The sequence below is a fragment of the Xyrauchen texanus genome, chromosome 4 (genome assembly GCF_025860055.1).
Source record: "Xyrauchen texanus isolate HMW12.3.18 chromosome 4, RBS_HiC_50CHRs, whole genome shotgun sequence".
Taxonomy (NCBI): Eukaryota; Metazoa; Chordata; class Actinopteri; order Cypriniformes; family Catostomidae; genus Xyrauchen; species Xyrauchen texanus.
Window position 1 is genome coordinate 46848504 of NC_068279.1, and position 27174 is coordinate 46875677.

General features: G+C 38.6%; 1 protein-coding gene across 1 annotated transcript; it reads left to right on the forward strand.

Annotated features, from left to right (window-relative positions):
* The first annotated feature begins 605 nt into the window (after positions 1 to 605).
* grk1b (G protein-coupled receptor kinase 1 b) lies at positions 606 to 25216 on the forward strand. Its single transcript, XM_052119385.1, has 8 exons — positions 606 to 747; positions 3213 to 3913; positions 6441 to 6568; positions 8802 to 8959; positions 9082 to 9165; positions 18899 to 19023; positions 23743 to 23944; positions 24401 to 25216. Exons 1-8 carry the CDS (start codon positions 648 to 650, stop codon positions 24682 to 24684), a joined length of 1782 nt encoding a protein of 593 aa, XP_051975345.1. The 5' UTR covers positions 606 to 647; the 3' UTR covers positions 24685 to 25216.
* The last annotated feature ends 1958 nt before the right edge of the window (positions 25217 to 27174 follow it).

A 27174-nucleotide genomic window follows, 5' to 3' on the forward strand; every position in this document is an offset into this window, starting at 1 on the left:
ATACAAAAGGATTACGTAAACTTCCATTTTACAAATGTAAGTGGATGCAATGAAATCAAGTTGGGAATTTTTTTTCTAGAATTGAGTTAATTTAGTTCATTTTAATTATGTAAATTCAACAAGCAGCAAAAATCCTTTTTATGGCATGTATTGCGTTAATCATGTCCTTTATTTATTTTTATTTTTTTTTACTGTTTGTAACATTTTTAAACTTAAGCAATATGTAAAGAGCCAGCATGTGACAGGTTTCTTTCTGAATATTAGATTTTTGAAAGAATATAAGAAAGAGCAAGAGAAAGCTTGACAGCATCCTGAGCAGGGGCTTTCTGCTTTGCAGTGCCCTCTTGATCTGACCCACAGCAGAATTACACTAATAGACTGTGACAAGTCCCTTTCCATTCTTATCCACAGACAATAATCCACACAAGCTAATGAACGATCAGTTTGGATTTCAGATTGACCATAAACTCCACTTCAGTCTCCCCACTTATTCTCAACCAGAGTGAGAGTGAAGCTGGGGAGGGAGAGAGAGAATGAGGCAAGCGGTTGAATGACGTTGTCTGGAGGGCAGACTTAAGTGGGCAGTCTGAGTTTACAATGCTTGCTGGAGGAGAGGTTTTTACCTTGTCTATGGAGTGCAAAGATTGATGTGCCCATGCTTTGGATTTGATTTAGGAGGATTTTTTAACCACAATTGGTTTCTTTTGTCACAGAGATCCAACAAAAGAGAGCGCTACAAAGATAAAGGTAGGGACATTAGAGATATATGATGAAATGATATTGTGCCCATGCAGGTGTGTGTATATTTAACACGTATGTCATATTTCTCAATTACAATTAATGGGTAGTTGATGTATAACATGGCTTTGAATTTGTTTTTAATCAAGATTTTAGATTAAAATATATATTAATATAAAAAAGAAAGTGTATAGATGTCGTGCTGTGAATAGTTTTCTCTAAATTTGCCATTTCTCAAAATTTTTTCACAATTTTAATGAATTTTTACCGTCAACAGTTAATTTTCAATAGTCCGATGTTGTGATTTTTTAAAAGTACAAATACTGTATGTATTATTTGATAGTTTTTCAATGAATATGGTCATCAAAACTGCACTCATTATAATTATAAAATAATTAGCTAAATTTAACATTGTTTTAGATGTATATAGATGTATATAATATGTCCCACTAGAGGACACCCCCAAAATATTTCATGTCAACTGCCATAATATATAGTGAATGGATTGAGATAATGATAATTATTATTTTAGATAACAATAAACATTTAACCATCCTATATTTATTGTGAAAATTTGCAACTAGACCAACATCATATGTAAAGAGCATACAATGAATTCTAATGCACAATCATTCAATATGCAGCTATTCTGCTGTTTGTACAAAGGAACGATTTGGCATTGAAAAAATAAGAATGTAATATGGATTGGAATGACCTGGAATGTAGGAAGGACATATTTGGGCATAGGTACTGTATTTGCATAATGATTCACATCCTGGATTCTTTACATATTGTACATCGACACTTATTAAAAACAACTATTTTGATAAGTACGATAACTATAGTCAGGTATGAATGTATTATCAAGCCAAAGTTAATTTCTGACTTCTTTAATGCAAGTAACCCTCAAAAATATTTTGTAGTGAAATTTGAAACACCTAAGTCAAATATTTTGGATCTGTTAGAGAAGATTAGTAGAGATTAGAAAATGTGAAATGTGGAGATTAGAATGTTTAGAAAAAAAAAGCTGGCTAGATACTTTGACATAAAAGGCCTTTTTATTTGTGATTATTGTTGAACTTGAATTCGATATTGCAATAATTTACAAAGAAATTAAACTGTATTTTAATGGCCAGATGTAATCAATTCATAATACCCATGTAAAAACTAGTTAAAAAATTAATTTAGAGTAAAATGCCGACTAGAAATAATACAAAAATCTCTTTGTTAACCCAGGACTAATGGCAAAGCCTGAATGTGAAATATACTGTAGTATTTAAGCTGACCCACTTTATGCCTTTTAGGCTGACATTGCATTCACAGCTTTATAGTTCAGCAACAACATTAAAGGTGAGCATTAATTGGATGAGAAAGTGTCAGGGTCATTAAAAAACACAACAGGCCCTTTATTTAGCACTATCACTGTGAACAAGCTTCACAGATTACAAACAATACTAAACCAATGGCATGATGTCACGATGCTCAAACTGCAATGTTTTGATGGTTTGAGCACCATAGAGTCAGTGTTTACAGGAGTATCAACCTATGAATGGCTTGCTTATGGTTGTCTCTGGACATTAAAGTGGTATTTGAGCATCAAAAATATTACACTCTTCAGTTTTAAGGTCTGTATGACCAGCAAAGGTGACATGCTGTCAATTGCCACAGAAAATAACTTTGACTCCTCCCACAGGTTGTGAAAACAAAGGACAAATGTGTGTACAGTAAAACTTTTACAATGGAAGTCTATAGGGCGAATGTACAGGACTTTTATTGTACAATGAGCTCTTATATGTTAAAAGATCAAGGCAAATTTGATTCCTCATGTCATATCCCCTTTAACAAAATTATGAGCTTCACATTTCTTCTTTGAAACTCCGCCTTTAAAACTTCTGGTACATTCACACCATAAACGTTTTTTGTACGATTTTCTATGGTAATCGACAGCATGCCTCAGATGGTGTTGATGGAGCTTAAGTTGTATTTAAACTGGCACATTTCTTTAAGTCAGCACTTTACAATTTAGCATTTTTGAAGACAGTATCCAGGGAACCTAGGAGTTACAAGTCTTGCTCTTAACCCCTGATATAGGTCAATGCCAGGAGTTGGATCTCAGTAACTCTTAAGTTCATTATTGATCATTACTTGACATAGAGCCTGAGGCTCTGTGACCTTAGAACAGAAAACCCTGGCACTAAAGCTAATTGAAAGATAATTAGCAAGAAATTATCTCAAATAAGCAAATTATTGAAATACATTATATAGTAGAACAAGGTCATAGGCCAGGGCTACTCAAATCCAATCTGGAGAGTCACCATCCTGCAGTGTTTAGCAATAACCCTACTCAAACACACATAAACAAACTTATCAGAGTCTTCAGGAATACTTGAAAGTTACAGGCAGTTGTGTAAGAGCAGGATTCAATAGTCATTTTTAACCCCTGCCTCCTCTCTCTTTATCTTTCTATCTCTCAGACATGGATATTGGAGGTTTGGAGACCGTGGTGGCCAACTCGGCCTATGTGTCAGCGCGCGGGAGTATAGATGGTGCTGCCGCGGCAACTATGCGTGACAAAAAATTCCGGGCTAAGCTCAACCTTCCACACATCAGAGAATGTGAACACATGAAGACCACAGTCGATTCTGCATTTGACAGCATGTGCGTACGCCAGCCAATTGGTAAACGGCTCTTTCAGCAATATCTCGAAAGTGAAGCTGCTCACAAGATTGCTGCAGAACTCTGGAAAGATATTGAAGACTACAACATTGCACAAGAAAATGAGAGAGCTCAGAAAGCACAAAAGATGGTCAACAAATACTATGAGTCATCCTCCAAGAATTTCTGCAACTTCCTGGCAGACAAGGCAGTGAGCAGGGTGAAGGAGGACCACAAGAACATTCCAGGAGATCTTTTTAAAGAGAGCGAACAGCAGCTCCTAGCCCACCTGGAAGCTAATGCACTGAATGGCTTCAAGGACAGCATGTACTTTCTGCGTTATGTACAGTTTAAATGGCTGGAGAGTCAACCTGTTACTGAGGAATGGTTCATGGATTTCAGAGTCCTTGGAAAAGGCGGGTTTGGTGAGGTCCATGCTTGCCAAATGAAGGCAACTGGGAAGATGTATGCTAACAAGAAACTGAACAAGAAGAGGTTGAAGAAACGTAAAGGTTATGATGTAAGGGAGAGGGCTATTTTATCAGTGAAGACTGCTCTATACAAACCAAATTTGGTTATCAATTATCCCGACTTTTCAGATGCATTTTCACACATAGTTCATTCTGAGCTCTTGATTCGGAACCTGCTGCATTTTCTCCATTTAGTTCAGTTTGTTCAGGCATATATTGTATGAACATGATAATCGCACATGGAATGTGCATTTCAATGTACAATGCAGTGATTTTTTCCATAACCACAATATAAAGTATGCATACAATTATGTACAGGTTGACTTTAGTTTTTTCTTCCAAAATTGGCATGCCCAATTGCCAGTACTTGTGGTGTCGCCGTAACTCACCTTAATCCAGGTGGCCAAGGACGAATCTCAGTTGCCTTAACTTCTGAGACCGTCAGACCACATACTTATCACTTAACTTGCTGAGCATGTTAACACAGAGATCTTAGTGTGTATAGAGACTCAAGCTATTTTCCACTGCATGCACGCAATATTCCCAACATGCCCCACTGAGAGCAAGAACCACCCAATAGCAACCACTAAAAAAGGTAACCCACGTGACTTTACCCTCACTAGTAAGAGGTTAAATTGGTTGCTTATGAAAACTGGGTGGATTCACTCAGCACTCCCTGGATTTGAACTCACGACTCCAGGGGTGCTAGTCAGGGTCTTGGCTCACTGAGCTACCCAGGCCACCCAGGTTGACTTATTATACCAACTAAACCGGTATATCTCCCGCCCACCAAACTAAACCTCCAAACAGCATGCAAACATTCTGACCAATTAATTTGCTCCATTTTGCAATGCTGCCTTATGAAAGCAAAACCAAAGCATGGAGAAAATGCAACATAGTTCCAAGAGATGCTTTTTCACCACTGGGTTGAACGGTTCTGAGCATGGTGAGTAATGGTACAATGAACACGGTTCAGCATAGTACAATTACAAACCATTCCCAACCCAGATTAACCAACTAACCATGCTCAGGACAGGAGAACCATGTGGTGGAACAGCATTAGCGACATAGTGACTCATGATTGGTCACTTGCTACATCAGTCCATTCTAATCCTGATTTCACAGCACCACATTGTGTTAATGAGCCTGGATTGGTACAGAACAACACATTTTGGCAATGGTAACTATTCAGCCAGATAGTGGAAAACCCTCAAATTTTAGTCCCTGTTTCTGAACAAAGCAAATTAACTACAGGTCTGAAAACAGCCTTCATTTTTTTTTTATAGGAGGACCTTGTAATAATTGAACTGAAAATCTCATGTCCTGTTAAGCATGAATTTCACAAAAACTTGCAGGTTACGTTGAAGGGAATAGAGCAATTGAGAGAAAGGGAAAGATATAAAAATGAGATTAGGTTAACCTGAGAACATAGTATTAAGCAGCTCTAATCATAGTGTATTGGCTCAGTGCAAAGAGGCTTGCAAGCTCTGCTTGATACTCCACAAAGCAGCTCAACTGCAACAGAGAAGCAGCAAGAAAGAGCAGGGAAAAGGAGAGGAATCCTTAAGGGATGGAGGAAGAGAAAACAATAGAAATCATTTGGAACTGTGCATTGATGTTCACACCAAAACAGAAAGGCAATGAGAAATAGAGTTAAGGAGGGGTAGCAAGAGGGGCTAAACTACTTGGCTGAAAAAGCATTAGGAGGGTAAATGGAATTAACATTTTGCTTACATTTATAGATCTCAACTGAGAACTGCTTGAACTTTCTTGTCTTGGAAATTCATCTTCATCACCAATTTCAGAACCTATGCAGAGACATTGTACTGAATCAGTACATTAATAGTTGTAGATTACCTTGTTTCTCATGTGTAGAAGTTTATAGACCTTATCCACAGCAGTGCCATCTTTTATTTTTGACAGGAATGACAATGAGGCTGTGAGGGATATACATTTGTACAGTTTCTACAATGGGCTGTACTGTAGTTTAAAGAGTTTTTTGATCGTTTCATGGGGGAAAAAAACATAAAAAATATCTTTCCATAAACTTTCAGTAGATAAAAAACTCCAGATAACATGAGTTGTGGAAAATCAGATGGGATCTAGGAGCTTTATACAGGTTTATACAGTGCATGCCATTGAAGAGATGGCAAGTATATCCCCTCAAAGCCTCGTTTTCATTCCTGTCAAAAATCAAAGATGGCACTACTGTGTATCAGGTCTATTGGTGGATAAAAAATACAGTTTAAATACCTTAGAAAAGCAAGGTATGTGGTTAACAAGAACCTCTTTCAGGATTGCCTTTAGGAAGATTGAATTAGTGTTTGCTCAAGATATAATGATGTAGGACATAAGCTAATTCTGTGTTTTGGCCTTTGCAGTTGGTCTTTGTCTTAAGAGGCATAAGGGTCTGAGTTTCAGTACATGCTTGCACTAAAAACCAACTTAGTTAAAAACAACCTGTGGTCTAGTAGTAACCCATCCAAATAACTTTTCACTATAGTACCACTATTTTTCTCTTTTGCTTTGTTTGACCTTTTCTGTTTTAAAATTTTCTCATCTCATGATGTCTCCTAGGGTGCTATTATTGAGAAGCGCATCCTGGCTAAAGTGCACAGTCGTTTCATTGTGACTCTGGCCTACGCTTTTCAGACCAAAACAGAACTCTGCCTGGTTATGACCATCATGAATGGAGGAGACCTCAGGTGTTACTTACATGTACATGTTTGCAAATAGTATGTGTACATTCCTTTGGAATAGCTCATAGACGATACCATGGTATAGCAGTAGAAGTCATGATGTTGTTAGAGTAGTAATTTTTATTTTAGCATCTCACCAGCACATTCTATGACTGCACTTACAAAAAAGTATTTACAAAATACTTGGATATTCCACAGTAGCAAATGATTACCATAATCATGTACCATTCATGTCCTCAAAGGTACTTTAAAGAATAAAATGGAATACCATGTTACCTTGTCCAAATTACCATCGTGATACCATGGTACTTTTATGTAAGAGCAACATTTAGAATTGATAAAGCAACATTTAACATATCATATCATGTACATAATGTGTGCTGTGTGTCTGTAAGAATTGTAGCAGCTTTCCTTCTAATCCAGCATAATCTGTACAGATTATCCGAGCGGCAGCATTGATATTGTTGAGGTGTAGTGTCAATTTGCGTCACAACCCGATTTCTCTGGCCCCTGCTTACAAGGCCAATGGGTCATGTGCACATACGAGGTTAACATATTTTTATTACATTCTCCATTTAAAACTAATTAAATCTGCACCCAGTCATCACCTCAAGTAAAAGTTACTCAGGTTAAAACAACATTCACAATGTCTGTTAACAAACAATCTTAAAGTGGTAGCTGTGTTTTTGGAACTTGGCAACTGGATTCTGGCTCATCATTTGCTGGTCCAAGTGGTTGACCAGCTGGCTAAAATGATAGATAATCTTGAATCAACAACAAACCAGTTACTATATTAGTTACCATATTCCAACCTTGTCTCATAGAATCACATTACTATACCTACATTTAACCTAAATGATATTCCTATAGTTAGTTATACATATCGAAAGCCGTTTCCTGATTAAATTAACACTACAACAACTAATTTCTTTCACATTTACCCAAATCACAAGATTATCAGTTCATAAACATTTTCCTACACAATTGTATCTTTTGACATATAAACACTTTTACTATAGTACATGACTTGTAAGCTATACATTTGTAATGTTTGCATTATATAGCCAACTCCATTTACAAGCTTAGTATGATACAATTTTGCAGTATCAACTGATAGAGTGTTGCGATGCAAAGGAATGGGGGGCAAGCCCTAAAGAGCATGCAAGTCGACACGTGAACCAAAAGTGTTATATAACCACCACAAAATGACTGTTGCTTTAGCAATTGCCTGTTGCCATGTCACATTTGCGTTTTCGGGCACTATTGGTTATGGTTAGGTTTAATGTTGGGGTAGGGAGGTTGTTTTTGTTGATTTAAACTTACTGTATGTCTCTTTTGGCATCACACCATGGACATATCATCATGGAACTTCCACAATATGTGTCATAAACCACATAAAATCATTTTGAAAAAGTGATTCCACAGTGACATAATTTTCATGAGATCAAACACTTCAAAAACCAGTTTGACCACCAAAAATGTATACAATCTGTATGTTGACCCTCATATGTTGTTCAGCTGGTCAACCATGTAAACCAGTTTGGACCAGCTAATGGAGCAGCTAGAAAACAGCTAACATGTTCCAAAACAGAGTTACCATCTTAAAAGTGAAAAGGTTTTCAAACAGGGTTCCCAAACAGTCTTTCTGTATTCCATTGGTCAGGCAAACAGATAGACCTGATAGGGTTAAATTGGGGCAGAAGGGTCCAGAACAACATTCCAGCACCTCCGATTCAAAAAAAGATAAAAAAGTTGGCAGTTAGTTCATCACTTCGGTCTATTTCCTGCTGGCAGGCTCCAATTCAGTTTTTTTATGAATTCTTTCTCAATTTAGCGAGTGTATTTGCTCGAAAACACCTTTAAAATTCCTTAAAACTAAAATACATATATTTACATAAATATGTTAGGATTCCCCCACCTCAAAAATCCCAATTTAACCCCTGGTCCTGCCCAAAAGTTTCACTATTGTTTGAAACAGTGTTACTGTGTCAGCTCAAATAAACAAAGAGCAGTATTTTCACTTTACACTTACAACTTGGCTTACTTAATCAACAGTAAATGGCTTACTTATTGCTGTCTCTGCATGTTAAGCTGAGATAGGAGAAATCATAAAAAAAATACAACATATTCTGGTTTTAGCTAGATGTACCAGCAGGGTTTCAACAACAAGACAGAAAGCTTTTTTAAGCTGTCATTTTTCGATAATTACTCCCTCCTTTGGACTTGCTCTTTACTACAGGTTCCATATGTATAATGTGGATGAGAAGAATCCAGGCTTTAATGAGGTTAGAGCTTCTTTTTACACTGCTCAGATCATCTGTGGACTTGAGCATTTGCACCAGCACAGGATTGTGTACAGAGACCTCAAACCTGAGAATGTGCTACTGGATGATGCAGGTGAGAAACACACTTGTAACTGTCTGCCTCTCCTGCTCTGCCCTGATCCTTTAATATTTGGCTCATACAGAAAGACTTTGTCCGTTGTTATGAATTAAGTTCCTGCAAAATTTCCGTTTTAGGACATGTGCGTCTGTCTGATCTGGGTTTGGCTGTTGAACTACCACCAGGGAAAGACAAAACACAGGGATATGCTGGGACCCCAGGTCAGAGAATTGTAAATTTCTACACATTTTAAGAAGAAATATAAAACTAAACAAGATACTGAACAGCAAACAGATTCTGGAACTGACAGAAACAACCTGACTGGCAAAACATACAAAACAATCTGGCAAAGGACTGAACACAAGGGGACCTTATTTAGGGAAAGGGTAATGGGAGCAGGTGCCGCTAATGATAAGATGGGTGGAGTAAAGAGCTGTTCTGGCAACAGAGCTGGCGTTCTCCACATGGCACCTGTGCAAGAGGGAGAGGGATAAACACAGACACTCGCACCAACACATGACAAGACAGACAGAAATGAGAGACTGTTCAGCTAGGACTATTACACTCTATTAGGTCATTATATAAGTGATTATTTTGGTTGCAAATTAAAGGTGCAGTATGTAAGATTCAGAAACCCTTCTTATTAATGACACCTGTGGCCATTAAGTGAACTGCAGCCAGCTACCTGTTGCTCGTGCTCGCGCTCGTGCACACACGCCATAGGGATGCGAGCGAATGAGGATCGACCAAAACAATGACTTAACGTACAAAGAGACTGAACGTGATTCACTGGCATCATGCAGTAGCATAATTAAAATTACACAGTTATGATTCTTTTACTACAAACTTTGAGACTGTATATTAGATTTGACTCTCCGGTGCTGGAACAGGGCTAAAACAAAGTGTGGATATAGGTCTGACTATGCGAGACTGTAGATTGAAGTAATCACTTTTCTTTGCCTGATACATTGACTGCATACGATAGCCTATGTCGGCATTAGCTAGCTAGCCAGCTTTATCAATAGCTGTTAGCTAAATTTGGTGGATGGTGACAGTAGCTGTTCATGAAATATATGTTGAAACAATTCAGTATTAATGTGATTCCATTATAACTGACATTTTGATATATCGATGTGCTATTGTTTTATAATAATAGATTGTATATATTTTCTGTATAACAAAGTTACGTTACATTGATGAATGGGTCTTTTTGCATTATCTTGAACATTGTCTAGCATTCAATTCATGTGTTATTGTAGTTTAGCTAAAATTACACAGATCAATTCTTATGGCACTATATTTCACATGCTTAGCAGTTATGTAAGCTACTCCGGAACCTTCAGAAATTCTGGTATCGTACATTTTTTTGTTTCAGTACCGACAGTGAGTATACTGATACTAGCAGAATGATTTAAATCAATACTAATGAAATCATGAAATATATGACCAAGGGGTAGTACACTTCTATAAGCCTATGTAATAATATAATAACAAAATACACATTATAATTAAATACCATACATTCAAATGTTTTATTCTGTATTTCAAAATAATTACAATATTTCATAATTGTTATTGTTATAGAAATAGTGGTATCACTTGTGGTATAACAATATAAGTGAAAAGTGCTGTAAGACACCTTCATGTTTGCTCCTGAGTGACTTTCACAAAAGTGTGCATACTCTATGGGCAGCTGAGGATACAAGTCAGGTGCCTAGACTTAATCCCATATTCTAAGAGCACTAATACGATTGCAGTGTAGGAAAAAAACACAGGTGCTAAAGTGGACTCACTTGCCAGTCATCAGGGGGCATCTGTCAAAACACATAGCCTGGAGGCAGCAAGCCGATTCTGCATCAAACCACAGGCAATTCAGGACACAGCATTTAAAATACTGCATGATAATGCATACATACTGTACCTTTTAAAACATTATTGCAGAGGGTTTTGTTACACTAAACTGAACCAGACAGATTTGCTCCCAGCTGAATCTTAGCTGACAGCTAAATTCCTGCATCATAAGATTGTGGACGAAAGTGGTGTGCTGTGTCATGAAGTTAGGGAGGATGTATTAGTTTGTCTCATGTAGCTAGATCTTTGATTAAGAGTATAAGATCTGCTCCAAATCGTTGTTTATTCTGGCAAACCAATCATATAAGAACTTGTCAGAGGAATGCTGCCAGTTTTGTGTCCAATTAGTGGTTGCCGACAGTCCGGTAGATGGAAGATGTCCGGAATGGAAAACCTATTGTATATATCAGATACATCTGGGTGTCTGTCACGATCCCCTGTTGTCTGCCCCGTGTTTCACCTGTCAACTGTCATAAACTACACTTCCCATAATTCCCTGCCCTCATCACTGCCCATGCACTTCATTGTTCTCACCTGCATGTCGTTTAGTCATCATTGTGTTTGTGCATTTAAACCCTGTTTGTTCCCCAGTCATTATCGATCGTTGTTTGTAGATGTTGGATGTCAATGTGTCACCCCAGTTTACCCTGTTCATGTACCCTTTGATGTTTTCATGTTTTTGTTTCATTTTTCCCATTGTGGATGTTTCCTTTGTTCCTGTCTGTCTTGTTTTCACCTTTATAAATAAAACCCGCACTTAGATCCTCACTCCTCGTCTGCCTCCTCCTACTAACCTTACAGTGTCAGTGAGTGGACTATGGGCGTTCCGTGGGTGTGCCATCTGAGGCTGAGACTATTAGGAGTTATGACTATGTTAACATTTCATAAACTTGATGAGATTATTTTTAAAATAACAGGCAAATGACAGAATAATGATGACAAGTGCTTCTTCAATGTTCTAAATAGAGGTGAATTTTTTTGTAAAAAAAAATAAATAAAAAATGTAACTATGATGTCTATATTTCTTTAGGACTAGTTATAACATTCTGACTGTACCCATGGACTGACCACTTTACTGAGTTGGGACTGTGCTAGTGAAAATGTGTTTCCTATTACATAACAGATAAAATTTTCATTTCATCAGGCTTTTAATGATTTTAGTAATGTTTAGGAATATCTGAAAACAAACAAGGCCCGTTTATTTTCTATCATCAAAAATCATTTGAATGGAACATTTATTACTCAGTAGGAAAACAATGTCCATAATTTGTCCATAGATCTTGTAGGTGCCAACTTTAAAGCCCTTTATGCTGTTACAGTGCAATGCCATATAAGCATATTAAACACCACAAATGGCTCCTCATTACTGTGGTCAATGTAGGTCAAATTCTATTATTGTGTATGTTATGAAAAAAATATTTTTTTACAAATGTTGTTAGAAACTTTTACTTCAACTGCCACAGTTGTAGTAATACAACTTAAGGGCTCTATTTTAGCGGCCATGCTAGGCACAGTGCAACGATTCTAAGGGCAATTTTCGTGGCAGCACAAGTGGGCATGGGTGGGAGTGTTTGCGCTATCTGTGGGTGTATGCGCACAAACTAGGTGTGTAATGCATATTAATGAAGTAGCGCAAAGTGTAATTTCAATTTGCTATTTTCCTGAGAACCAGGTAAATGTACTAAGCACCTCTAGAAGCACCTGTCTAAACTCAGTTCCTGCATTTGCAGTTTGTATATCCCACCAGCAGATGGTAATAAAGTTTGTCTAAACTCTGAAAATATAGTGGAACATCAAATTATGTCCCTGACAATCATTGTTGTAGCTGTATTCTGAAACCAAAATGTATGAGATTTGAGTTAAGCATTCTAGAGGCCATGGTTTATATTTCTGTTATTATTATTATTATTATTATTATTATTATTATGTTTATTTTTTAAATTGTATTTATGATCTAGTTTGTGTTAAAAAACAAAACAAATTCACCTGTTATCGTACAGTGATTTTTAAGTCACTGCAAAAGGTTCTAATGGATGAAGTTAAAGAGGGTATAAAAGTTTGGATTTGGGGAGTTGATTCTATATTATTTTTTTTCAACCACTTTGTTATTTTAATTATATTTTCATTTTGTTTGAAATGTTATTTTAATTTAGAATTATTTTTGGTTTAATTTTTCGATGTTACAATAAATAAATGCAATTTGTAAAGCGAAATCAACTGCTAAAAGTGAAGTGCGTAAAAAAGATTATCCCTCGATCCGCAGCCTAACCTAAAATGCAGATTGCTATGATTTGTGTGTCAGAATGTTATGATAGTGTAGGGATGCAGGAGAAGGCAGACGGGAGGTTTGGGTCTAAATGCAGTTTTTATTAACAAGCAAATAATAAATAAACAAACACAGGAACAAAGGAAAACGTCCACGATAGGAAAATAAACTAAAACACTGAAGAACATTCAGGGGCTACACAGGTTGGGAAAACATCCACGAAGGGCAGGGTTACCTCGAACGAACACTTAACATCCACGAAGGGCAAGGGTAACCTCGAATGAATACACGAAGGAACAAGAGTGAACATCGAAAAACATTCCCAAGAGACATCAGCAACGAACATGAAACATCAACGATCGACAACGGAGAGGGGAAACAACAGGGTTTAAATAGACAGACACGAGGATAACAAAATGACAAACAGGTGCGGACAATAACACAGAGACGGCAGTGATGAGGGCCAGGAAAGAAGGGAAGTGCAGTTTATACACGGACTGTGAAACACGGGGCGGACAACTAGGAAAACGTGACATGGAACGTGATAAGTGAAACAGAAAACACGGGACAGACAACAAGGGATCGTGACACAGATCACTTTGATTAATAATACTTGCATTCTCTATAATTTAACGGAGCCTACATCCAAGTCCTGATGAGAACCATATTTTTTTTCATGCATATAAAATAATTGTGTCACTAGAAATATGCCTGACATTCAAAAAGGACACAGATAATGTACAAAAGATCATAAGTCCATTTTTACAACCATTAACACTTCAAAAATTCATATAAATGTACTGTCTGAGACGGCGCACCCAGGAAGCCAGACATTTGCTCCGGAGCTGGTAGCAAGATCACTCCGTCCCCCGGTGGAGGAGAATCCTCAGTTCTCCCTTTTCTTTCGCAGCATAACCTTTAGGCTACGATACCCAAATTGTCAATAAAAGAGCAATTTCCTCACTTCCTGGGTCATCAGACCGACGTGAGGCATTCTCACGGCACGCCGGCACCAAAACTTTGCAGTACTGGCTCCCTGGATGCGGCCATCTCACCTCTGGACCCACGACTGCCCAACCCCAGCAGGCCAGCTTTGATGAGTCTCGAAGATATCCCTACAGGACCTCCTCCTCTGTCTATAACCCACGAAGCAAGGTAAGTGCTTTGAGTTTTTTCTCAGCATCCAAGCCTCGGGCGCGCTTTTGCCTCCCAACCCACTATTACCTGCTTCCCCCGCCGCGAGGCCCCACCCGGTACGTCCATAACGATCGTCCTGTTAGTGCCCCTTGCACGGAACTTAGACGCATGGCTTGCTTCAGACTTTCAACCCTTGGACAGACCTCTGTTTTCTGCAGACAGGAGTCCCCCTAAAGCAGGTGTCCAGACGTGTCGTGGTCACCACAGATGCCTCTCAAATGGGTTGGGGCGCCGTGTGCTACGGGCACGCAGCCACTGGCTCCTGGACGGGGCCCCACCTGCGTTGACACATCAACTGCCTCAAGTAGTTGGCTGTACTCCTTGCCCTGCGGAGGTTTCTCCCGCTGATTTGGGGCAAGCACGTCTTGATCCGTTCTGAGAGCACTGCCACAGTAGCATACATAAATCGCCAAGGCAGCGTACGCTCCCGTCACATGTCACATCTCGCCCGCCATCTCCTCCTTTGGAGACAGCTGTGTCTCAGGTCACTGATTGCCACTCACAATCCAGTTGACCACAACACGACAGCGGACGCACTGTCGCGACAGGTCTCGCTCAGCGGAGAGTGGAAGCTCCATCCCCAGGTGGTCCAGCTGGTCTGGGACCGCTTTGGCAAGACACAGATAGATCTCTTTGCCTCCCAAGAGAAGTCCCACTGCCTGCTCTGGTACTCCCTAATGGAGGCCCCTCTTTGCACAGACGTGCTGGCACACAGCTGGCCCCGGGGGCTGCACAAGTACGCATTTCCCCCAGTGCTGTGCAAGGTCAGGGAGGACGAGGAATAGGTCACCTTAGTGGCTCCTTATTGGCCCACCCGAATCTAGTTCTCGGATCTCACGTTCCTCACGACAGCTTCTCCCTGGCAAATTCCCCTGAGGAAGGACCTTCTTTCTTAGGGACGGAGCACCCTCTGGCACCTGTGCCCAGACCTCTGGAACCTCCATGTCTGGCCCCTGGACAGGATGTGGAAGACTTAAGCGGTCTACCACCTGCAGTCGTAGACACGATCAACCAAGCCAGAGCTCCCTCTTCCAGGCAGCTTTACGCCCTCAAGTGGCGTCTGTTCTCAAATTGGTGTTCTACCTGAAGACACGCAGAGATGCGCAGTTCGGTCAGTGTTTCATTCCCGCAGGAGAGGCTCGAAGGTGTATGTCGCTGCTATCGCAGCCCACCACGACGCAGTAGATGGCAAGCCCCTTGGTAAGCACGACTTGATTATCAGGTTCCTTAGAGGCACCCGGAGGTTGAACCCTTCCCGGCCAAGCCTGTTCCCCTCCTGGGATCTCTCAGTGATCCTTTCTGTGGCATCCTTGTGGGCACTGGCCCATGGCACCTCCTTAGCCGACATCTGCAGAGCAGCGGGCTGGGCAACACCCAACATCTTTGCTAGGTTCTACAACCTCATGGTTGAGTCGGTCTTGTCCCATGTTTTGTCAGGTCCGAGCCGGTAGAAATCCATCAGCCATCCGGGTGTTCCCCTTGCACCTTGCACCCTTAACCAAGTTGATCCAGTGCACCTTCCTTCCCAGGTTAGCCAGTAAGCTCTCGTTTCCTGGATGCTCTTCCTCCCTAGCCCTCTAGCCGCAGATTCAGTGGAGGAATTCGCCGCCATACCCACGACAAGTCGAGTGCTCCATGTTGGGCTTGGGCTCCACAGGCATAGATCCGTTTCAGGCAACTCCCTGTGATGTATTTTCCGTGGTACGGTCCCGCATCTCCCTAGGGCAGTCCTCTTTGCCCCCCGGTCACCATGTCTGTAGCAACTCCTCCCTTGTCAGGCAGGATCTACCACCCCCACCATGTCCACGGGTGGCTTGACAACCCCCGTGTGTATTAACCACCAAGTTACCTCCCCCCAGTCTGGGCAGGGCCTTTTCCCCCTGAAAGAATAGGACGCCTTCCCCAACGCATCTATAGCGTTAAGATAGCATTAAGCCCTAACTCTATGACGAGAAACATAGAGAGAGAAAAGGCCACGGCTGGCCGGCTGGCTCCCATGCAAGTCATGTCACCTGTTTCCGTATGGGTACTGGGAACCTAAGAGCGGTATATGACCGCTTTTATTGGGGGCGTTGGGGAGGGTTACGTGGTTGCAGCTTGCTTGCACCTGGCTCAGCAGTCACGTAACACAGGTTAGTGCATGGTATTTTGAAGTGAGACCCCTTGTGTCACTACAATCAACACAACGTTGAGTGAGTGACAGAAGAGGAAAAACATGGTTACTGTTGTAACCTCCATTCTCCAATGGAAGGAACGAGACGTTGTGTTCCCCTTGCCACGTCACCACTGTAATGCGCCGTAACCTTATTCTCGGATCCTCAGTGCAAAAACCTGTCTGACAGACGCTCGCCCGCTCCCCTTTATATCCGTATGTCCGGGGGCGGGACATGCAAATTCTGTCTACCAATTTGACACTGGCCTTTTCTCAAGTTCTGAGGAATGCAAGGCTCTCAGAAGAGTTCCTTCCATCGGTGGAACGGAGGTTACAACAGTAACCATGACGTTTTACAACATAAATGCTGCTCAGATTATATAGTTTGTTGAAGAACGATGATGAAGGGTAATTTTTTCAGGCGAGATATCATGTAAACAATGGAGAATATATCAATATTTATCAGATTTATCACTTTTATAGACAAAAAGTGCTATTGGATGTTTTTCAATGAACGCTTGACATGGACAATCGACCCAAGTGTGTTGAACTGGATTCGTCTGGCGATTGCGTTTTCATAACAAATGTATGAAGTCCCGTTTTGATATTGCATGTTTTCATTTGTACTCCTGGCACAAATAACAAAATAGCTGTTTATGGAGCATTGCTATTGTGAAACAGAGATCGGATATCAATGTTGAACCCTTAGACCTTTGAAAAGACTTATAATTTGTTAACATGAATTACATTTATAGATGTTAAATTATATATTAAATGTAAGCAGAGTGACGTCACTACCACGTGCGGGCGATTGCGTATCAATAGGTAACGAAAAGTGGTACGTGATTCCTCAGAACACTGTAAAAATGTCTGTAATTTTAACGGTAAAAGACAGTAAAAATGCTACAGATAAAAGTTAATTGAATAACGAGTATTAACCGTAAAATATACAGTACACAATTTTTATGTATATATTGTAAAAGACAATACAGTAGGTTTTACAATAAAAAAAATTTGATGTAAAAAGTATGATTTTTCTGTATAATTAATGGATAAAATTACATTGTTTAACAAGAGAGTACGTGTACTTTTTACAGTAAATTGTTAAAATTACAGTAACAATCAACAATTGGGCGTTTCCACAATTCCCTATACGACCCATCTTATTTCATTATATTTTGTGGGAATAGTTGTTTCTTCTTAGATTTAATATCAGTTATGTACATTAGGGTGTTCTGTGTTATATTTGATGTAGTTTAGTTAATGTTTATTACATTACTTTAATTTCACATGTTCCCTGATGGTGTTTAGTGTTTGTGTGAGTGACACTGAGTACTGTCTCTATATGTTTATTAGTCATTGCTCCTGGAAGAGCCTCTATTGATGAACTTCATGTCATCATGTGCTCTTCTTTAATTTTTACAGTCATTAACATTACATTATAAAGTACAAAGCAGATTTGTACAGTTTCAGAAGGTTATTATCAAGTTTATGTAAATGTAACAGATTTAAAAAATTGTTGTTTTTCTCTCTTCTTTTTCCCTCTTTATGTTGTTGTCTGCTCAGCTTAGTTGAGATGTTTATCATAATGCTTTGGTTCCATGTTTGTTGTATATTTGAAATGCTTGCCGTAAAAAAGTAAAACAAATTCTCTGTATAGTGCATTGTGTGGCTATATTTAAGACAATTAAGACCGAATTCATGGTTAAAGTATGTTATGAAGAAAAAATTCCCTCTTAGAGAAATACAAACATTTTCATTTAGTTAATTTTCTGTTAGCTGTCACTTGAACTCGGTATTTGAACTTCAATATTTACATGATTGCCTCATTAAGAGATAGGCTACAGGTTTTCACACTCTGTTGAGCTGAAGCAGTTGTGGACATCGTTTTGTTTGTGATGGCACATTTTGCACCACCTCTTGTGTCGTGTATGGAAAGTACTTGTAAAAAAGAGGTGGCAAGATCGCAAAAAAAAAAGTGATTTAAAACCACCTGAAGATGTCAGACACGCACCCCACCTCAAATGCAACCATTGCAGATTGCACATTTTACTGACAAACAGCTGCAAATGCAAACCTTGGTGCCCCTTCTAAAAAAACAATTGGTGAATGACATCCCTGTCCAACCCCCAAAACTCACACCATTTGTTGAGCCAATGTTGCTATGTCAGGCTGGACGGGATGTTCAGACTTAAAGTAATAATGAAAGTTCCACAACGCTACAGTGTTCACTGTGTTTTCTCTGGGAAATCGACTTGCAAATGGCTTACTTAGCCTACAGTTTTCTCTGCATAAGACAGGAGAAAGTATATTTACTGTATATAAAACAATTAAGTACTTATTCTTTAATATGAATAAGCTATAGTTCCTGACAAGTAAGAGTTTTTTCTTTTTCAAACTAAATTTGGGAGTCATTTATCTGCTTTAACCCAAGCTATACATAAAGCCCTAGATAGACTTTTGTAACAGAGATATGACTCCTCCCCAGGTTTCATGGCTCCAGAATTGCTGCAGAAGAAAGAGTATGACTACACTGTAGACTACTTCACTCTGGGGGTCACTCTATACGAGATGGTTGCCGCCAAGGGACCTTTCAGGTGTCGTGGAGAGCAGGTACATATAGGCCTAGTCATGCACACACTCAGTCAGTCAGTACTTCAGGAAGCGTATACATGAGTCTTATACACTGCAGATGTTTAAAGGGTCAAATAATGAGAAATGGGATTCCCTTTCAAGTTGTTCACTTTAACACTGACGCTGTGGGAGCTCCTCCTAGGGGCAAGTTGAAGTCATTAGAACAAATTATTTAACCACTCCACAGATTTAATATTAGCAAAGTATAGTTTTGGCAAGTCATTTAGGACATCTACTTTGTGCATGACATGAGGAATTTTTCCAACAATTGTTTACAGACAGATTGTTTCACTTTTAATTGACTATATCACAATTCCAGTGGGTCAGAAGTTTACATACACTAAGGTAAGTGTGCCTTAAAGCAGCTTGGAAAATTCCAGAAAATGATGTCAAGCCTTTAGACAATTAGCTTCTGATAGGAGGTGTACTGAATTGAAGGTGTATCTGTGGATGTATTTTAAGGCCTACCTTGTGGTAGGCCTTAAAATACAGTGCCTCTTTGCTTGACATCATGGGAATGATGTCAAGTGCCTCTTTGCTTGACATCATGGGAAAATTCTGAAGAAATCTGCCAACACCCCACAAATCTGGTTCATACTTGAGAGCAATTTCCAAATGCCTGAAGGTACCATGCTAATCTGTACAAACACTAGTATGCAAGTTTTAACACTATGGGACTACTCAGCCATCATACCGCTCAGGAAGGAGACGCATTCTGTCAGATGAACGTAGTTCATAGGTGCGAAAAGTGCAAATCAATCCCAGAACAACAGCAAAGGATCTTGTGAAGATGCTGGAGGAAACAGGTAGACAAGTATCTATATCTACAGTAAAACGAGTCATAACCTGAAAGGTTGCTCTGCAAGGAAGAAGCCACTGCTCCAAAACCACCATAAAGACAGACTACAGTTTGCAAGGGGACAAATATTGTACTTTTTGGAGAAATGTCCTCTGGTCTGATGAAACAGAAATGTTACTGTTTGGCCATAATGACCAGCGTTATGTTTGGAGGTAAAAGGTTGAGGCTTGCAAGCCGAAGAACACCTTCCCAACCTTGAAGCATGGGGGTGGCAGCATTATGTTGATGGGGTGCTTTGCTGCAGGAGGGACTGGTGCAGTTCACAAAATAGATAGCATCATGAAGAAGGAAAATTATGTGGATATATTGAAGCAAAATCAGCCAGGAAGTTAAAGCTCAGTCGCAAATGAGTCTTCCAAATGGACAATGACCCCAAGCATACCTCCAATGTTGTGGCAAAATGGCTCAAGGGCAACAAAGTCAAGGTATTGAAGTGGCCATCACAAAGCCCTGACCCTCTGTCCAATAGAAATTTTGTAGGCAGAACTGAAAAAGCATGAGAGAGCAAGAAGGCCTTCAAACCTGACTCAGTTACAACAGTTCTGTCTGGAGGAATGGGCCAAAATTCCAGCAAATTATTGTGATTAGTTTGTGGAAGGCTACCCAAAACGTTTTACCCAAGTTAAACAATTTAAAGGCAATGCTACCAAATAATAACAAAGTGTATGTAAACTTCTGACCCACTGGGAATGTGATGAAAGAAATAAAAGCTGAAATAAATAATTCTCTCTACTATTATTCTGACATTTCACATTAATAAAATAAAGTAGCGATCCTAACTGGAAGTCAAGGAAAGGTGTATATAAACTTCTGACTTCAACTGTAGGGCTGCAACTAACAATAACTTTAATAATCGATTCATCTTTGATAATTTATTTGATTAATTGATAAAAATGACATTTTATTTCCTGTATTTTATTAAATGTAATCTTTAAAAAACAGAAATGATAAAGGGTGTAAGGATTTGGTGTGATTTATGGTACTGAATTCACTATTCTATACTCTCACAAAGTTTTAAACAAACCCTGATTCATAAAAAGTTATGTTTACATACAAGTACAAATTTACTGGTGAAATCAGACATTACATTTGGCATTATCAGGACTATCAAATATCAGGACTCTTATCATTACATAATATTCTGCATTATTCACAGTTTAATATAGTACAATCATCTATTAATGCAGTGCTGATACATTCTCACACTGAAAAAGTCTCATTACGGTGCTCACTATCTTATATGTGCCTACACATATAAGACAGTTTAATAAAAATTATGGCATTCCCTTTCTCCATTGTGATTGTTTAGATTGACGTGTATGCGCACTCTCACTTGCTCACCGAAGTTTAACAGAGACTCGCTTGTGATAAAGATAAATAATTTTGTGAAATGGAAATTAACACCTCATTTTGAATTCATAACATGTATACATTATAAAACGTATTATAAAATGATATGCACTGGAGAGAAACAACTCTTAAGCGAATCAAACAGCACAATCACTCTGTCAACGGACCAGAGAGTTACATGACGTTATGCGAGGGTTGATCACTTAGAAACAAGCTCCACTTAAACTTTGCTTCAATTACCCTTTTAAGTAATATTAACTGGTGAGAACTGTATTAGTTTTGTTTGCTAAGTTGTGCTGGGAGGGCAGGATGTCAAATAATTTGAAATCGGCCTGCTGGGAAATTAAAAAGCATTTACGTTCTCACACATCGTACGCCTCACAGGATCAAGATGACAGAGTTCCAGTCGATAGTGACAGCAAAATTCATGATGTAGGTGGGGATATCTTGAACATTTATGCAACACTAACAAAAATCTTGACTGACATGGAGGGTCTCGCAGAAATACGTGGACCGATCACATCTATGGAGGTGAAAATTTCCACCCTGATCACAAGAATGGATGATGTTGAAAAACAGGTCAAGTTTCTGGAGTCAGCAAAAAGAGAGCTAGAGGCTAACCCACCTGCTTCCAAGGGTGATGTGGAATTGGTGTCGGAAAAACTAGAGGATATGGAAAATTGGAGCAGACATAATAATATTTGTTTTGTTGGAATCCCCAAGGGAAAGGAAGGTCAAGATATGGTGGGGTTTTTGAGGGGATTACCCCGATCTATCCTAAGATTCTTGCGGTTATCTGACTTTGTTCTATGGGCAGTGAGGAATAAAGGCAAGTTGTGCTGGGAGGACCACAACATTATGGTTTTTCCAGACTTTGCTAGAGTGACACAAGTGAAGCGGGACAGTTTCAAAGAGTGTAAAAATGCACTGCACCAACAGAAGGTAAGCTTCGCAATGCTTTATCCTGCAAAGCTGAGAATTGATGGCAAGGATGGACGCAAGACTTTCACATGCCCACGACAATGGCCTTCATTAAATCGATGGTGTGAGTGGGTAATATTGCCAGTACTTGATCAACCTTAAAGGCTAAAACCATTTTAATGATGCAGCCTGAGAGGGTTTGTTGTTCTGTTGTCTACCCTCTGGCTCCAGTTTGACTCTTTTTTTTTTTCTCCCTATTTTGATTTGCTATTAAGCTCATTCGTTCATTTAGTTGGTTCAGTGTTATTGTTTACTGGGGCCTATTTAATGTTTTATTTTATTGAACACATTTATGTACAGTTTATTGCCATTCCCCAACATGATTGAAAAACCTTGTAGCCACTGCACAAGGCACAAATATGTTCATGAAAGTGAGCAAAAATCCAGCTTAAATGATTCGGTTGCGCTGAGTGACATCCCCACACCCACGATGGGTGGCATTCAGCCAGCCAGGTTTTCCTTTCAAGGAACCAAGTTTACATCAGTAACTGAGACATTTTCCTAGATCATCTAATAAAAGAGTTTGATGTACTATGAAAACATAATGTAAATTTAAGAGCTCTGTTCAAGAAGTTCATTGCAACTCCAGACTTCCACAACATACTGATGTCAGACAGATGAAGACATAAGAGCCCACAGTTACATCAACGATGCCTGTTTGGTGTTCAGAAACATGGCCCGTCCAGTCATGGTGAGGTAATAAAGAGGAAGTAGGACAGATGTCATTATTTATTTGCAAAATGTAAAAAATATTTATTTTTTATAAAATGTGTTTTCATGCCTGTCAAAGATAATGTGCTAACTTAAGATATAAATTAAATATGTTTAAGCAATACAAATAACACTCTTACATTGAGTTTTTACACGTTATATGTAACTGCCTTTATATTTTAGGTAGGGACGGATTATGACTTGCAAAGGCACTGGGGCCAATTATCTCCAAGGGCCCTCCTCCACCCAAAAGTTGTTGATCGGGGGAGGGGGAGGGGTTGTTGTTCACGGCCAAAAGGTCGGCCAGCCTTAAAGCCCAGGGAGCCCCCAGGCAGTCAAGGGCCCCCTGGTAGTCAAGGGCCCCTGGGCGGTGGCCCCATTGGCCTGGTCGTTAATCTATCCCTGATTTTATGAAGGGATCCTCATAGCTGGGGGTCCTTGGCATTAAAAAGTTTGAAAAATATTCCCATAATAATTTGCCATTTTTGTGACTGTTTATGACTGTTTTGGGTGCACAAAACTTGACTAGCAATATAAGTGGACCTCAGAAAAAACAAGTATATAATTATTATAGAATTATTAAAATATTGAACATAACCCTATTATTGGCCTATACTTCCATCTGCTACTCATGTCAGACGGATGCTTTTGGAGCGTCTCACTTTGGTTGCATCACATCTCACTAGTTTTTCAGCATCTCTAGTCATAAGCGGGGAGATGAATATATTTTCAAAAATATCTGTAGTGACTTCTTTTAGATGTACAAGCAAACAACTCTACTCTTTTCTGTACCACAGGTGGAAAACAGTGAAGTGACACGTCGTATCTTGAGTGACCCCGTCTCATACCCCCCGACCTTCAGCCAGGAGCTCAAAAACATCTGTGAAGGACTTATGGAGAAAGATCCAGAGAAAAGACTGGGCTTCAAGAACAACGAGTGTGCCGAGTTAAAGAAGCAGTCCTTCTTTAAAGAGCTCAACTGGGGCCGATTAGATGCTGGTACGAACGATTGGAAAGATAGTTATGGAATATAAACCATTAAAATTGTTCTCTGAGTACCATCAACATACAGTGGTATATGATTATGGAAATCATAGTACTCTGATGTACAGTATATTAAAGTATTACCATTCGATGCCATTACTGTCCATTAGTACTGCTACAGAATATTTTTGTAAGGTACATGCACAGCTAAAACCTTTTTTATTATTTAAAGACCCCGTAAAATCGCTTGATGAGTGTATTGTTCTTTAATGGGTTTACAGATATTACCTACTGAAACATTATCAGTACATCAATATTTTTCGATAGTTAGGAGTACACTAGCATATAGATGACCTCAAAGCTATTAGACCACAAGCCATAAAAATCTCATTTGGATTTCATGTTTTTTTTTTTTAACTGGTTGAAGAAGAACATCTCAAATCTCATTTATTTTCTTTTCTTTATTTTCAGGTATGCTTCCTCCTCCCTTTGTGCCAGATCCTAAGATGGTCTACGCCAAGGACATTGATGACGTGGGAGCGTTCAGCACCATCAAGGGTGTTGTTATTGACAACAAAGACAATGAATTTTACGGTGAATTTTCAACTGGGAATGTTCCGATTCCATGGCAGGATGAGATGATTGAGACAGGGGTGTTCGGGGAGCTTAATATCTGGGCACCAAATGGAAAACTCCCAAACGATCTGGATCCAAACTATGTGGAAGCGAAAGGCGGGGGATGTGTTCTGTTGTGAAGCCAAGAGATACAAACAGAAGTGAAACAGAGAGCTCTGGAGCACAAAGGAAATGATTGACAATGATTCACAGTGATTAACAAAAATTATTTAATGGATTATGCACAGTCAGCATCATTCTAAAGGGGTTTATTTTGCAATAATGGGTGGCTGATTGTACATTATCATGCTTAATGCATGGCTATTTACCAAATAAATTCTACATGGACATTAAACATTTATTTGAATTTAACTTAGCGATACGAGAGACATTAATAAAGCACAGAATATGGCGTTGATTGACAGGAACAGCAGTCAAATATAAAGCTTAGCATCCATTATACAAAAATATTTGACCACAGAATGAACTGATTGACCAATCAAAATACAGGTATTTCAGAGAGCCATGTAATACATGATTTCAATGTATGAGTAATACTGTAGAGGAGGTGTTGTGAAGGCTCAATTGTTCTGCTCAACTAATCAATTGAAATCCACATATGTTGGGACAAATGTGAACTACACAATTTAAACAAATTCAGTTTTAACAGTAAAAAAACCATACCAAGTTTAATGACTTTCTGTAAACATTAATATATATATATATTATTATTATTATTATTATTTAATTGTACAGTACAAACACAAGGTTCCATTGTTATTGGAAAAGTAATTTGTGTTTGTACACTCACAGTTTCACCTATGAGGGAATTATTGGCCATGTTAGCATAAAAAGAGGAATTCAAATCTAGTAAATGTAAAATGAAGGAACCGAAAAGCAACATGTATCAGCTTATATCTAATAGAGGAAGTGAGATCCTTGTTTACTTTTATGGTTAAAATATATTTTCCAAGTGATTTAAAAAAAAATACTACATTTACTGTATGTCAACACACTGATTTTGGATTTATGATATATAAAGTTATATATATCAGTCTCATTATAAAGTTTACGAATATAAAAATATTTTTATGTAGCAAAATTGAGTCCTGTGTTGTTAATGGGAAGTCTGGATTCAAGTGCTTTGTTGAAATGTTGAACTGGGAATTCTCAGTTGTATTAGCTACAAGCAAGATGATCTGGATGGAAATTTAAGCACATTTGTGGTATTCAAGTTCCCCTTTGTAATAAATCTTTTGGATAAAGATTTATTTCAGTTTTATTACAGTTTTTTTCTCTCTAATGTGTAGCTTAGCAGTCTACATTTACATTTTCCAGAACTGGAATGCCAGTCATTAAAAATCTCCTGCACTTATGCGTTTTTATGAAATATCTTTGGCCAATTTGATTACAGTCCTGACAACTTTGTTTAACACATTTCACATGTTTAAATCTATCACACAAATTTCCCTGCAAAATCAGTGTTCAGATATTGACACCTTTAAATGAGGAATAATATAAAAAAGTGAACAACCCTTTTGACACAGTAAATATAAGACATGCTGCAATTCAAATTTCCAGAATTGCTTAGAAAAATACAAAAGTATGAGCTACTACAGAAGGTATAGGTGACACATTGTGAGACAACGACAAAAATAGAGAAGGGTATTTATTTAAGAGTGAATAAATCTTGGAATCTTTTATTTTTTTTGTATATGGAATAGATGCATCATCAAAACTTGTTTGGCAACACTAACTTTGGTAACACTAACTTGTTAACATTAGATAATGCAATTTAACATGAACACACAGTATTCTACCACTGAACAATTATTTTTCAGTATTTATAAATATTGTTTATTCTTAATTTCAATATTATATACAAAAATATTTTAGTTAAGAACTTTATATTAGCATTAAGAACTAAAAACTATAGTTTACAAACTGTAATGTTTAAAGGAATAGTTCACCCAAAAATGAAAATTCTCACCCTCATGCTGTTCCAGATGTGTTTGACTTTCTTTCACCAGCAGAACACAAACTAAGATTTTAGAAAAATATCTCAGCTCTCTAGGTCCATACAATGGAAGTGAATGAACCCTGAAGCTCCAAAAATCACAAAGGAAACATAGAAGTAATCCATAACACACTTCAGTCTTAGAAGCAATATTAAGGCCTTTTTTATTATAAATCTCCACTTTAACTTTCACCTTCAGATGTGAAAGTGAAACTACATTGGCGCCACATGTAACTTGCAGATGTTGAAGTGAAAGTGGAGATTTAGAGTAAACTTTTGGTCAGTTTCTCACCCACACCTATTATATCGCTTCTGAAGATCTGGATTTAACCACTGGAGTTGTATGGATTACTTTTATGTTTCCTTTATGTGATTTCTGGAGCTACAATTGCTGGTCACCATTCACTTACATTGTACAGACTTACAGAGCTGAGATATTCTTCTAAAAATCTTAATTTGTGTTCTGCAGAAAAAAGAAAGTCATACACATCTGGGAAGGCATGAAGGTGAGTAAATGATGAGACAATTTTCATTTTTGGGTGAACTATCCCTTGCACCACAGTGATGGCCTTTGTACCTTAGACAACACAGTTTGTATACTATCATTGTTAGT